The sequence below is a fragment of the Aureobasidium namibiae genome (genome assembly GCF_000721765.1).
Source record: "Aureobasidium namibiae CBS 147.97 unplaced genomic scaffold scaffold_9, whole genome shotgun sequence".
In the NCBI taxonomy this organism is placed as follows: domain Eukaryota; kingdom Fungi; phylum Ascomycota; class Dothideomycetes; order Dothideales; family Saccotheciaceae; genus Aureobasidium; species Aureobasidium namibiae.
Genome location: NW_013581200.1, coordinates 780,160 through 793,883, shown reverse-complemented (window position 1 = coordinate 793,883; position 13,724 = coordinate 780,160). Strand labels below are relative to the sequence as shown.

Below are 13,724 nucleotides of genomic sequence, written 5' to 3'. Positions count from 1 at the left end.
TGATAAGGTTGCTGGGTCTGTAGACCGTTCTCATCTGGACCAAGGTACGATGCGCCGGCAGTGGTGTCGGTGGGAGGAGCACCGGTGGGATCAGCAGGAACATACGCCGGAGCGTAGCCTGCAGGGGCATTGTAACCATTGACACCATCTTGTTGGCCATCTGTAAGAGCTGGCGACGAGTGAGCAATGTTTGCTGAAGCAACAGCAGCACTTGCAGTCTTCGCAGCAAGGTGACGGTGGATGTTGTCGATAGAGGCGTTGACGATGTGACGGACGGCATTTTGGAGCTTAGCACCACTACCCATCAACTGACCAATGTCGCCGATGATGCTCAACCACTGCTCCATGGTGTCCTTGAGAGCATTGAGATCAGTGGATGTGATGTGATCCTTGCGCTGGTTGTAGGCAAAAAGCGTAACAAACATGGCAGATAACCAGACGGTTGCATTGAGCCAAGTAGTGTCGAGAGCTCTCAAGGCACGCATGCTCTGTGCAATGTGTAGCAACTTGGCGCTAGCATCCAAACAGACATCCAAGTTCTTGTTGTTCACATCGGTGTTTTGTGTGCGACACACAGCAGGGTGATGGACGAGCAAGTTCAACTCCTGTGCACCGAACTGTAGATACAGCGAACAGGCCCTATCATCTTGAGCAGTCTCGGGACCACCGGATAGCTCGATCGGAATGCTCTTCAAGAAGTAATCAAGATCGCGCTCGAGTTTCTGGATGGTGAGCTCATATGAATGAGGAGGAGCGCGGACCGAGTAGATCGAAGTCTGAACTTGGATGACAAGCAACACCCACTTGAAGTTGTGACATGCGACACGGTACGAGCACTTGTGCCATTCATCAATGCAAGATGCTTCGTTGCCAGTGTTGTCGTCAAGAGCTTTGGGAAACTCCACATCAAAGTCTTCGAGACGCATAGCCAGTGGTCGACCAAGCTTGTTGCTGATAGATGTGTGGATGACCAGAACACTCCAAAAGACACGCTTGCGCATTTCGATCTCATGTTCGCTGAACTCGGGGCTGGACTTTCCCCAAGCACTAACAGATCTGTGAAGACCCATTTCAGCACAAAGATTGAGTGTCAGGGTTGACATGAACCAAGCAGCACCAGGCTTGGTAAAGTTCCTCAGATGTAGACAGATCAAAGCAATAGCCTGAATGTTAGGCAGGGTACGCTTAGCCATCAGATCAGGAAGGAAGCTGGCAGCATAACGGTAGTGGTCGGCCCACTCAGTCGGACGGCTGTTTCTGACCGAAGACTGGAACAACATCATGGCGATGATCATATGCAGCTGTACAGTCTCACTAATATCTGGCTGGTAGACCTCGTCCGAGTTGAGGCGGTCGACCATGTCCAAAACATCGGGCTTGTGGACGATTGGCGCATGGCAGTTGACCGAGATGAAGTACCACTCGCAAAGGGCCTTGCACTCGCGGTACGAAGGGAATGACGGTGGTGGTGGACGTTCTTGCGACGACTTGAAAGCGATACTGAGGAAGTTCTCATATGATGTGGGCGAGAAGGCTTCATCATTGTCGTTGGTGACGAAGTCGACGAGATCCAGCTCCATGCCGAAGAGAGCGACAGAGGTACCCTTGATGGGAGACAGCCATTCGTTTGCGCCAGAGATACCGAGATAGTTGTCGCCAAGGGAGTTGTTGCGATAATCGGGCAGGGCAGCGGTGCGGGCGCGAGACTTTGCCGGATCAAGGTGGGTATCGGCTCCGAGGATGGTCGAGAGGTCGAACATTTGCTGGGGCCAAGCGTAGGCAGGCTGTCCACCACTGCCGACGAAGCCTAGAGGCATGATTGGCGCAGGGCGAGGATCATGTCCCGAGTCAATGAGCTGCTGTCGCAAGTCGTTAATGTGTTGCTTCAAGGCCATGTTCTCGGTTTCGATGTGCTCGGTATGACCTCGTGAGGTGGCGCGTCCAGTGATACGGTCCGTCGTCTTGCATTCGAGATTGTTGGCGATGCATGGTGAGCATCCACCCGGGCGGGCATCACATCGTATCTTTCTGACCTTCACACGCTGTCAGTGATGGACGACGGTGATGACGATGATGATGGTCGAGTCTTACCTTGCATCGGTCGCAGGCTTGACCAGTCCTCGACGTCGTCGTCAACTTTTTGCGGACAGAGCGTGAAAAGTCGCCATTCTCAGACTTGGTAAGCTTGGCCGGAGTACCATCTGGACTGCCTTCAGATGGGCGTTTGCTGGTCATGCTGTCTCTGGACACTCGCAGACGGTATTCGCCGTGAGCAACAAGGTCGCGGTACAAGCCGTGAATGCGAACTCGAAGCTGCGACTAAACTTGTCAGAACAAGAAACTCGAGCAATTCAAAGCCTGCAATGTCGGGGAAAAGGAGTGTTGCAATGGCGGTGTGATCTTGCGCGTCTGTATTACGATGATATCGCCTCCCGAAGATGACATGAATTTTCTCTCTACCAACTTCACCTAGCAAGACCGCCAGCCTGCCGATTGCCGCACGTGATAGTGCACGGGCCATGCTGCCTCCATTACTCTTTCCTTGCAGCACCATATATCATCAAATGCCATAGAACTTCCACTTCTTATCAGAATGTCGACTCTCGAGACTATTGCTCTTCCTCACTTTCCACAGTACCCTCTGTGCGTTGGGCTGTACAAAAACGTGAAGAATGCTTCTTTTCTCCGTCAGCAGCTTCTGGCTGGCAACGCCGACTTCGAATATGCTTTCCTCGATGCTTCTGTTGTATGTCGCTCATTCCCTCAAATCTGAACCTTTCTGACTCGGTAGGTCGTCTCTCGTATGCAGTTCCTCGCTGCTTCTTTCCGAGGCATCAACGACTTTGCAAGTGATCGCATGAAGAGTCACAACGTTCATTCTGAGATTGTCTTTTCTTTCTCACCAAACAACAATGTGTGTCTCTATTGATATACAATGTTATCCTTGTATGCTAATGATCTCTCAGATCGCTGAGTCGTTCCGTCGCTTTGGTATCTCCGACACGACCCAACATGTTCTGGCTATCAAAGTTCTCTCTTCGGGGATCACTGCCGAGTCCGTCAGCCAACACCTCCAGCAGAACATCGAAGGCGATCAAGTAGATGTCTCGGATACGAACTTTGCCGAGCTTGTTGATCAAGCAAGACTCCGCAAAATCTACAAGCTCAATGTTCAGGCAAGGAAAGGCTCCGCAAATGGTACTTCTTCCAAGGAAGCTGAGATCAAGGAGCTCGAGACTTCTATTCTCGGTGTCATGGCTCTTAGAGGCTCATGAAATTCCATTCTCTGTCCACGACAATGTCAAATCCGCTGACCCTACTGGTCGGCTACGGACACTTGTGCTACGCATCTGACTAAGACTGCTGCTTATGCACTACGCTCTGGTCAGCGACACTTCTCTGCATATATGACCGCCACATCAGCTTCGCAAGGAGCCTTGGCAGAATCACGACGATATTCGAAATCAAGGTGTTACCAACTTTGCGGCTGGTTTGCGCAGAACATCAAAATGCAGCTCTCTCAGCTTCGCTTATACCATCTGATGCCCACTCATGCAACGACAGAGACGCGCATCGAACTGTTGAGCAGTACTCGCATGTTCACGTCACAGAAACACCCATCGGATAGTCATGTCTACGATATCACGATCGCAAGATATACAAGCTTTTGTCTGCTCACTACTTCCATTGTCCTCGATAGTATCAGTCATGTGATCTTATCGAATGGAGACAACTCGGGATTACCGGGTAATCTCTCATGTGATGTTTTCGTCTTACACCAGGATTCTATTCTCGAACGCTGTCCTCGAATGTTATACCAGAGTATATAAGCAGATTTACATGCGAAACCTTTTCATCTGTTCTGCATGCCGTCGGGGCCTTGACAATGAGTCTGTTGCCGCAGTCGAACAAAATCTCCACCCTGGAGGCTCTGGATGAAGATCTCTTTATCCTAAATGCTCAAGTGAGCGAAGGACCAGGTCAGTGAAAGTCGATACTTACTGCTTCTCTCCTGGTACCCGTTCTCGTATCTCGGATCTCAAGCGTACAGAGGAGATAGGGGCATAAACGCATACTATCATGAACTTGTGGTCTGCAGATGGTCCCAGACTAACGTCAAGAGATCAATCCGTCGTGGAAAGATTACGTTGCATGTTTCGAGTGCATGGAAAGCATCAATGATAGATCAATGAGAGGTAGGTCGATGATACACTGCTGACAGCATCTCTCTCCAGTCGCTGTAGATCTGCTTTTGAACCAACAGTGAATGGCGTGGAGCAACAATCATGGTACAGAATTGACACAAATGCGGCGCCCGAGATACGAGTGTCGACGAATCAAATCTTTCGACTGCGTATCAGATGATTGCCAGAGCCAAGGACATCGTATGTGTTGTCATGGAGAAAGGCAGGTAAGGCCACCAAAGGATCGATTTCTCTCTTGACCTACGTAATGGTCAAGGATGTCAAACGACTTGGCATGACTGGAATTCGAGTTTCGAAGCATGACAGTCACGAAACAACGACTGATGTCGAGTCTCATAAACTCGTGTGAGAGCACTGAAAGCTGTTTCGTTTCTCCCTGAAATGAAAGCGTGCGACTTGAGCTGAACCCGATCAGCCGTGGTATGCACGTTATGCATGACGGCGTTAAGGAGCTTAGCAAACTCAAACCAAATTCCTCGGCTCGATTCAGGCTGTGCGCTGACAGCCAAAGAGTAGCTACTGGCCATGTAGGCGTGGGGATCCTTTCGCTCTCCTCTCCTGAGGCCACGCAACCCTCATGTGTCGCAGCCAAACGGTCCAGGAGCGGCAAACAAAACGAAAGCCGCTTCGGATTCGTTTCTTCTGTGCGTGAAATGACATTCAGCTGAGTCGGCAAGCCACTTTCAATAATGGTATATCGGCTTGCCAGATTCGAGGTCTAGATAATGTCTCGTAAAAGTCTGTCACCTGCCGAACGTGGCTTGCACACAAGACGCAGCCAAGGCGAACCAAAGGCTTGTCTAAAGCTTAGCTTTCTCGGCCGATTCAATGGTTTCACCGGCGTCATTTTCAGGTCAAGAATCATGCAAGGGGTTATCAGTGTCGTGTCTGTCTGAGGATTGTGATGTGTGATACAGAAAGACGAGACCAAATTCCCGACACCCCAAATCTTGACACCAGTCTTTCTATATGTGTCTTGTGTGTCAAAGGATGATGCAGGAGATTGTTCGGAAGGGCAGGAAGCACGGTTGCAGCTTCCTCCCGAAACAGGGCTGGTGCGCACACCGTTGGCCAGGTTTCCCGGGGGTGTCGCTCTCCGATGACGCCGAAGGAAGAAGAATTCGATGCAGGACTACGCGGCCACCTCAGAACGGTTTCGAGGGGCTGGCTCGGCCGCGACAGCAAGTGTGAGCCATTGAATCGAAGCGAGGTGTTGTATTGGATTTTCTCACAACTTTGCGCGACTTTTTAGCTTTTGATAGGGTAGTTGTTTGTACTTTGACGCGCGATAAAGTCTTCTTGTCCTGCACGTCGTGCCTCGTAATCGCCCAACCCTTGTCCATCCAACAAACAACCAGGATCATTTGATAGGCCAAGAGGAAGAATCGTCGATCATCTGCCATCTTTGGTCGATTCTCACACGACATCAAGTTACGGAGTAAAGCACTTCTCCACCAAACAGGTTCAGGCACACGATCACTTTCCCAGCGTGGTCGTTTCTTATACTTCAGTCTCTCCCGCCTTCCGGAGTGCCCTAGTCTATTTTTCTTGCAACTTCTGGTTCACTCACGCACCTCATCAGAAACCATGCGTCTAATCAAGTTCCTCCTGGCTGCAACGGCACTCGTAACTGGATCTGATGCTCGTCCTATGAAGATCCCCACAGACAACATTGCTCGCAAAAGAGATGCAGATTTCCTCAGTGTGCGAACTCGCCTCACCAAGGACTACAGTGGAAAAGCCGGTGACCCAAAGGACAAGTACTTTCACGAATCAACATTCCACCCTCACATGGACGGACGTTTTGGTGACAGAGTTTTGAGTTATGATGATCGCCGCTCAAACCTCACCACACTCATGCAAACATATCTTTCTACAATGAACGACATTGGAGCAGAAACCTGGATCATGCACGGTAGTCTTCTTGGATGGTTCTGGAACAGAAAGATCATGCCTTGGGATTCGGATGTCGATGTTCAAATGACCGAAAAGTCAATGGAGCACTTGAGCGACTTTTACAACATGACCGTTCACCACTACAAGCTTCCCGCCTTCCCTGAAGGCCGCGATTACATGCTTGAAATCAACCCACATTGGAGAAACAGCAGTACGACTGATAGACTCAATGTTATTGACGCTCGCTGGATTGATATGAGCAATGGCTTGTTTATCGACATCACCACACTCCATCGCAACACAACTGCGGAAGCTCTAGGCATCGAAGGAGCCATGATGTGCAAGGACAAGCATCACTTCAATTTCACCGACATCTTCCCACTCCGTGAGAGTGTTTTCGAGAACACTCCCGTCAAAGTTCCATACGCCTACACCGATCTTCTTGCTGAAGAGTATGGCTCCAAAGCATTGGTCAAGACAACCTTTGAGAACCACCACTTCGATCAGCAAACAATGGAATGGATTCCACTTTCGTAAGTCTTCTGCCACACAGGCATCTTCAAACAAGTCCTAACACTTCTTGTGTCATAGAAATCCTTCAAACATGAATGGAGTGACTGGTGGTGGCAGACCTAAGCACAAGGTCATCTACGCACACAATGGAGTTCCTGTCAAGAACATAGCGAACACAGCATCAGCAGGCACTCAACCAGCACAACCTGCCGCAGTCGACGCTTCCGCTGTACAAGGCCAACCTCGACTCGACAGACCGATCACACATGCCTCCGATCTGGCCCAGTCATGATGATTCTGTACACATTCTTTGCTTTGTACATTCTGGCTCTCTATGAGCCCTCACGATTATTGCGCTTTTCCAGCGATGGCGTTTGGAGCCTCTTCTCTTTTGCACCAAAGCATTTGCATACTTGCATCTTGCCCGTTTTTCTTTCTCTACAACGATACCACACGACGCGCATGTTCAATAGCATTCCTGTATATTCCCAAAGTCGTGTCTTTTGCATTAAAGCGCAGCATAGTATAGACACCATAAACGTACGGAATTCACTTTCCTACTCTATCACCTATCCAAGTCTGATCCATACTTTTCATTCACACTTTTTGCAATGATAGAACTTTTGGTACGTACAACGCCACCGGCATCTCTTATCCGTTTTTCCCTATGCTACCACCCGCGCCAGGCCACGCAATGCGATGTCCGTTGTTCTGCGGGATGCAGCTGATCATTGTCGCGTGCTCGATTTGAGGCTCGCCCCCTTGCATGCTTGAGTTTTTCCAGAATCGATTCCACAAAGCTTACGAAATTATAGATACAGACCTTATCTGTTCATGCCTTCGGAGTCTCGGGCTCTCTACAGTGACCGTTGTGTATATATATCTCGGACTTTTGATTGTTTGCTTCAGAAGTGCCCCAGAGTGACCCTTTTTTTCAATTCGACATCGCTTCTCCATCGTTCCTTCCATTCTCGTTGTAAACATCGCAAATCACAAATCACAAATACCGAGACAGTTTGTGAGAATCCAGAACCCCAAAAGGTTTCAGGTACGCCTCCCCGCGGGGGAAGAGGAAGAGAGAGAGAATTATTGCCGGATTCGACGGGTGCGGCTGTTTTGGACAAACGGCTTTTTGTCTCTGCACGAGCTGAAAAGTGCTTGTTTGGGACAGACAAGCAATTTAGGGGCGTGGACAAGCCTTTTAGGGGAACGGTTGGTCATTTTGATTGTTTTGATGATGATTATGATGATGGGGAAGATAGGCTTCATGCAGCGAGTATCGGGGAATGACTCGTTTTAGGATGCTGGATGGCAGTCTGCACGATGAAGATTGTATGGTGAGATAGGAAGGTATGGTATGGGGAGCCGAGTTGAGGAGATGCCAGACGGTAAGCTCCTTTGACCGGCACTTGCCTGATTTGCGGTGTCGAGTGAGAAGCATCGTTCACATCTCCTACACTCGAGTCGTCTTGTAAAAGTTCACATCCACAAGATTTCACCATCGCTGCCCCCGCTCCAGACTTTGTGGCTAGAGAACAAGGTCAATTGCGTTCTGTGATCTCCATGCTATGCATCTGGTATTCGATAAGCCATCAACCTTCAGATACATAATCCACTGCATCTTCGGACACCGCTTGTTTCACGGCTCACATAGCGGTTTACACCCTTGACTGGACCCAACACGTTGCAAATACCATCGAACAGACCATCAATTAACCTAGGGGACCTTTTCCGACCAACAAAGGAGCAAACACGCCGCCCAATACCGGCCTGGCCGCAAAGTTCAAGCCTGGAGGATAATCTCCACTATCAGTCTCATACAGATCCGTGAATGGTCTGTTCGTGGTAGTCTTGCCAATCCAAGCGGCAATCTTGGAAATGAAGAGTTGTTTCGTGGACGGCGAAGCAACGGCTGCGGCGAAGATCTCCCAGTCGAGTTTTGTATAGCTGTGACGGGTATCGAGAGGGACTGAGATTGTGTCAGTATAAGCTTCGAAGGGAGCACGGAATGTGACTTACCTCCGTATTGCATGGCGATGGTTGGGTAGAAGGACGACTGCATCTTGTACACACTGCGAGGTACAATGTTCGTTTTCACCCAAGTATCGGCGAAGAGATTGTAGAGCAAGCCGTGAGTGTTTGGCATACCATATGCGAGTGTTGTATGTGCGAGTGATCCATTCGTGGCTTGTGCAATGCCCAACTGCTGCCATTCGTTGATGTAGTCATGGGCAATGTTGGTGAAGTTTTTGGCATCGTCGGCGTGACCTGTGATATTTGCGATTATAGCCATGGCTTCGATGCCGATGATTCCTTTGAGAGCCAAGTTTGTTTGATTTGCTAGTGAGCCGGCGAAGTCATCGGTGGAAATTTGGTTCGAGGGGATCAAAGAGTCAAGGATAAGATAGTCGTTCCATTGCTTGAGGATGGTGTAGTGTTGATTCAAGTAGTCAGCACCGCCTGAGATCTTCTGGGCCACAGCAAGAGCCATGATGATCATGTTGCCACACTCCTCTAGTGGCTGATTTTCAGCATTCCCGTCATCGTGGCCGGTTGCGTTTGGGAAAACTCCTAGATCATGGATGGCATATGCAGCAGGCCAGTTACCGGCTTCCTGATTGATGAATAGTGGTTCGAGTAGTAGACGACCAAGATCGGGATTGAAGTAGATGAACAGTGGGAAGGCAGGGAAGATGACATCGACAGTCTGCATGTCACCGTTGCTACTAATCTCCTTCAGGAAGAGGTGGTAAGAATCTTGTGAGCCAGCAAGCTGTGTAGTGGCAAAGACTTGACGGACAGCAAGGCTGGTAATGGTGAGGTAGTCTTGTCCTGCATTGGCCAAAGAATCGGTGGCGACCTTTGTGTCGATACTGGTTGCACTAGTCTGAGCGTTCGACCAGTCATTGTAAAAGAACGAGATCAAATCGAGTTCACTCGAGAAGTAGCTGGTCCATAGCGGAGGTAGTTGTTGGACCTTGTTGGTATCGTACTCGAATTGAATGGCTTGCTCTTGTGATAAGGTCAGTGTAAACAATGCTGACGCTGGGCTGCTCCCAACAGATCCAAGGTTGAGAGCGAAAGCAAAAACAGGCCACTGGTTGCTGATGGCTCTGAAATTGGTGTTCAGATCATTGTCGAGCACGCCGTTGCTCATGAATGCTCCACGGACGTCTGTATCAACACCACCGTTTGAGTAGGTCAAGCCGTCATGCTCACATGCATAGATCCAGTTACCCCAACTTGCTTGATCCGAGTTCTCGACGAAGACTTGCTGATCACGGCGGTAGAAGCGATGATAAGTAACACCACTAGACGACAGAGCCCCGATGACTGTAGTAGATGGTGAAGCTGGAGATGCTGTGGTCTCTTCAGTCTGAGAAGACGCAACCGCAGTTGACGAGAGGTTAGACGAAGCAGTCGATGAACTTGGGACTGTCATTGTCTGCATCGTTGATGTATCTGCACGCTTCGACGGGGCAGTCTTGATAGTACCAAAGTTCCACTCTGCAACGGCAGATCTGTCTCCCGATGCCCATTCAGCAGAGACATCTGAGTAGAGCTGGACCTTATGTTCAGCACCATCTAGGGAGAAGACCTCAACGTTCATGTAAGATGCTGGAATCGACTGGCGCCTGAGATCGGTAGGTTCAACTGGAGAGAGGAATGTCACGTTCATACCAACCTTGCCATCAACTGAAAATGTGAAGACAGATCTGGTTGATGTGTATTCAAAGTGGGTTTGATTGGCGACAGCTGGTCCGCTGGGTGCTCCCATCCAAGTAACTGCAGCGCCTCCATCAATTTTGACGAGACCTGAGATAGTTCAATGAGCATTCTCACAAGAGCTTGCTCGGAGGAACTACCTGTCCAGCCTGTTACTTGACCTCTGTGCAACGTCAGCATCTAGTCACCAGAAGCGTACCATTGAACTAACGCCCAGAACTTTGGCCATTGACCAGCAAGCTGTCAAGCATTAGTAAAGAGCATATATTCCCTGCTCGATGTGCTTACATATCCACCGTTGCCTTCATCACTACCGGCTTGCTGCCAGGTGTTGAGATATGGGTTCGAGACAGCAAGGGGTATCGCTGGTGGTCTTGTTGGAGAGAAGGATGATTGGGCCCAAACTATTGGTACCAGCAGGGACAAGTAAGTAAGAGGCAACATCTTGTCTCTCGAATAATGATACAATGAGATAGGAAGTGGTATGGATGGTAAGGACAAGCCTGGCTTTTTGTATTCGCTCTTCTACAGGTTGAGATGAAGTTCGAACCAGCGTAGAAGATCGACACAGGGCATGACCAGTGATCAGAAGGGTGCGGAATGTAACATCCAATGAGTTTCGCATTTTCTTCAACGGTCATACTTGTGTGCTGTCATCAGGCGGTGTTTCTCTGTGTAGCTGCCAAGCTAGTTCATCTACCTCTTGAAAGTGCCGCCCAGGAATTGGCGAAGGCCATGTCCATATGACAGTCACATCGAAGGTCTCAATAGTCGAGGTACAGGAGTAGTCATTGTTGTAGCGTCTCAACTGACTGATTGTCTGAGTATTAGATGATCTCGGACGAAAGCTTGTGGCCGGGGAAAAGAGCTTGTCCCGATCTAGCGGTGTCGAGTGCCAAGTGATGGCATTTTGTTAGGAATGAGGTGCCGTCTGCACTTTAATTTCACGACGAATGACTCGAGTCAGGAGCTCAAGTGGAAGCCGTCTGAGAATCATGGCTCAATGGCGGCGAATCAGAGTTTTGACTGATCGACGACATGGCAGATGTAGAGCGGAGTAACGAGCATGCATAGATGCATGTGATCAGTGTAAATCAACGACAGGCGATCAATGGTGGAGACCGAGTGATGATTACTCTCCGATGTTGCACTGCAGCACGCCAGTGGAATACCTGGCTGAAGACGGATTGCAAAGAGTGGTGTTGATGTAGGAGCAGACGTCTTGGATGTCTTGGAAATGTGGGTTTGGTCGGGCAGGGTCACAAGAAAGCTTGGAAATTCTGCGGTCAAGACTTTTGGCCAGCCGAGGCTTCCAACCACCAAGTGACAAGTCGATCTCTCCAAGGTCTTTCTATCACTGCACGTGCAAACATCCCACATCATGGCAAGCCGCGGAGAGTTGCTCTATCCTGAGGTCGATCGGGTGTTCCTGGAACCTTATCTTCCTGTGAACGACTCTCAGTCAGCAAAATCAGGCTTGCCCTTTGTTACACTCACTTTTGCAACATCACTGGATTCGGCACTGTCTCTGGCTCCTGGTGTACAGACAGCATTGTCAGGCCCACAGTCGAAAGCCATGACCCATTATCTCCGCTGTAGGCATGATGCTATCATGGTCGGTGTAGGCACTGCGATTGCAGACAACCCCAGCTTGAATTGCAGAATACAAGGCATCGGTGGTTACGGTAGTGAAGGCTTGGATGGCCAGCCTCGGCCTGTTGTTGTCGACCCTCAGGGAAGATGGCAGCTGACTTCAGAGACCAAGATTCTCAATCTTGCCAGACAGGGACGAGGTAAAGCGCCATGGATTGTGACTTCAAAGACGCCAAGTGCAGACAATGCGAAATTGCTGGAAGAAGTTGGCGGATGTTACATTGTGCTCGAGCCACAAGTATCTAAGAACAAGACTTCTATCGCTTGGCTCGATATACTGGAGACTATCAAGGCGAGAGGCATTCAAAGTATCATGATCGAGGGCGGTGGGGTCATCATCAACTCGCTTCTATCGACAGAGAATGCAGACTTGATCAACTCGGTCATTGTGACCATCGCACCTACCTGGCTTGGTCAAGGTGGCGTTGTCGTGTCTCCGCCCAGATCAGAAGGTAGCACTCTGCCGGTCGCTCGCCTTCAGCAGACAAAGTGGCAGCAACTCGGTGATGATGTCGTTCTTTGCGGAACTTTGAGGGCTTGAAACATTGTCTTCCTACTCAGTTCACATTCACAATCAGTTGCGTTGTCTTCAATCTGACTCTTCGACTATCAAACGGAGTCAGTTTGAATCAATCACGCAGGCAGTCCAATCACACTTCATCAACATACGCTTGCGCACGTTGTCGCGGCTGCCTGCAGCTTCGCGTTGCCAGTCGCACCTGCATCACTTCCAGCGCCTCCCAGAACCTGCTCATCGTCCAAGCCAACCCATCCGCACATCAACACGATCTTAACTTCACTATGGCCGCGAACGATGCCATTGCCGAGGATACGCAGACCAGAACACAGAAGATTGATAGATGGGGCACTGGTAAGCACTCGTCTCAGCAAAGTCTGGAGATTATTTAACAAGTTCAGGTCTCTTTGAAAACGATGCAGACACACATGTCATCCACAACTTCACCCAGGAACTGGATTTCAAAGAGCAAGAAGTGACCAACTTTCTCTATCTGGAAAACGCGACGGCACTCCACTATCGCAAAAAGCTTGACGCTGGGATGATAGACACACTACTCAAGAAACGCCTGCCTATCGACGATGCCACGGTCTTTGTAGGCCAGGGCGACAAGACCACAATGTGGACATGGCCTCCGAGGAGATGTCCCGGTTATCAGCTCTGCTTGCTTGGAGCCGCCGTGATGCGTTTCGGCTGCGTGATCCGCCCGGACTTTCGCCAGGCGTTGGAAGGACTTCACACTAGAGTCGGCTTCTCTCGCAATGCCCAAGTGCGACTCCGACACGCGCTCAACATCTATGTAGACGGCACACCCTACAACTTTCGCAACAAGTCTCGTCCGATTGGCCTCGACTCAGACGATGCCTTCGGCGATCATATCTGGGGCGACATCAGCGAATGTATGATCGATCTGGGCGACGACATCGAACCAGCAGTGAAGATGTTTTCAAGATTGGTCTTTGGCCCTCTTTTGAAGTGTGCGGCTGCTGGCGACAATGAGCACCCTCAAAATGCTTGTGGTAACTGTGGCAAGAAGAAGGCGGCAGATGGCTCGCCTTGTCGTCCCTGTTCGGACTGCGGCCAGCGACTCTACTGCAGTCGCAAATGGTATGATTCCCATGTCTGAGTTGATTCTAGCGTGATTTGCTGACTGTGCTGAAGCGAACTCGCACACCGTTCCCAGCACAAGTTGATCTGTAAGGATCCGTTCTATC

The 13,724-nt window shown here is 49.8% G+C and overlaps 6 protein-coding genes across 6 annotated transcripts; 4 read left to right on the top strand and 2 right to left on the bottom strand.

The window, feature by feature from the left end:
* Positions 1-317: 317 nt before the first annotated feature.
* On the bottom strand, positions 318-2,235 carry M436DRAFT_47245 (uncharacterized protein; the record flags this gene model as incomplete). Its single annotated transcript, XM_013571554.1, has 2 exons — positions 318-2,033; positions 2,092-2,235. Coding segments are annotated over 2 exons (1,860 nt in total), but the record flags the coding sequence as incomplete, so codon positions are not given.
* A 358-nt stretch (positions 2,236-2,593) lies between these two features.
* Positions 2,594-3,275, top strand: M436DRAFT_82294 (CGI-121-domain-containing protein; the record flags this gene model as incomplete). The annotated part of the gene is made up of 3 exons (XM_013571840.1): positions 2,594-2,746; positions 2,792-2,914; positions 2,967-3,275. The coding sequence occupies 3 exons, from the start codon at positions 2,594-2,596 to the stop codon at positions 3,273-3,275; spliced, it is 585 nt and encodes a 194-aa protein (XP_013427294.1).
* A 2,517-nt stretch (positions 3,276-5,792) lies between these two features.
* Positions 5,793-6,638, top strand: M436DRAFT_47411 (uncharacterized protein; the record flags this gene model as incomplete). The annotated part of the gene is made up of 1 exon (XM_013571584.1): positions 5,793-6,638. One exon carries the CDS (start codon positions 5,793-5,795, stop codon positions 6,636-6,638), a length of 846 nt encoding a protein of 281 aa, XP_013427038.1.
* A 1,688-nt stretch (positions 6,639-8,326) lies between these two features.
* M436DRAFT_47884 (DUF1793-domain-containing protein) lies at positions 8,327-10,784 on the bottom strand (the record flags this gene model as incomplete). The annotated part of the gene is made up of 6 exons (XM_013571649.1): positions 8,327-8,583; positions 8,634-9,925; positions 10,091-10,430; positions 10,478-10,503; positions 10,552-10,580; positions 10,629-10,784. The coding sequence occupies 6 exons, from the start codon at positions 10,782-10,784 to the stop codon at positions 8,327-8,329; spliced, it is 2,100 nt and encodes a 699-aa protein (XP_013427103.1).
* Positions 10,785-11,721: 937 nt separating this feature from the next.
* On the top strand, positions 11,722-12,534 carry M436DRAFT_82291 (putative riboflavin biosynthesis protein Rib7; the record flags this gene model as incomplete). Its single annotated transcript, XM_013571839.1, has 1 exon — positions 11,722-12,534. The coding sequence occupies one exon, from the start codon at positions 11,722-11,724 to the stop codon at positions 12,532-12,534; it is 813 nt and encodes a 270-aa protein (XP_013427293.1).
* A 373-nt stretch (positions 12,535-12,907) lies between these two features.
* Positions 12,908-13,636, top strand: M436DRAFT_47158 (uncharacterized protein; the record flags this gene model as incomplete). The annotated part of the gene is made up of 1 exon (XM_013571533.1): positions 12,908-13,636. A coding segment is annotated over one exon (729 nt), but the record flags the coding sequence as incomplete, so codon positions are not given.
* Between the last annotated feature and the right edge of the window lie 88 nt (positions 13,637-13,724).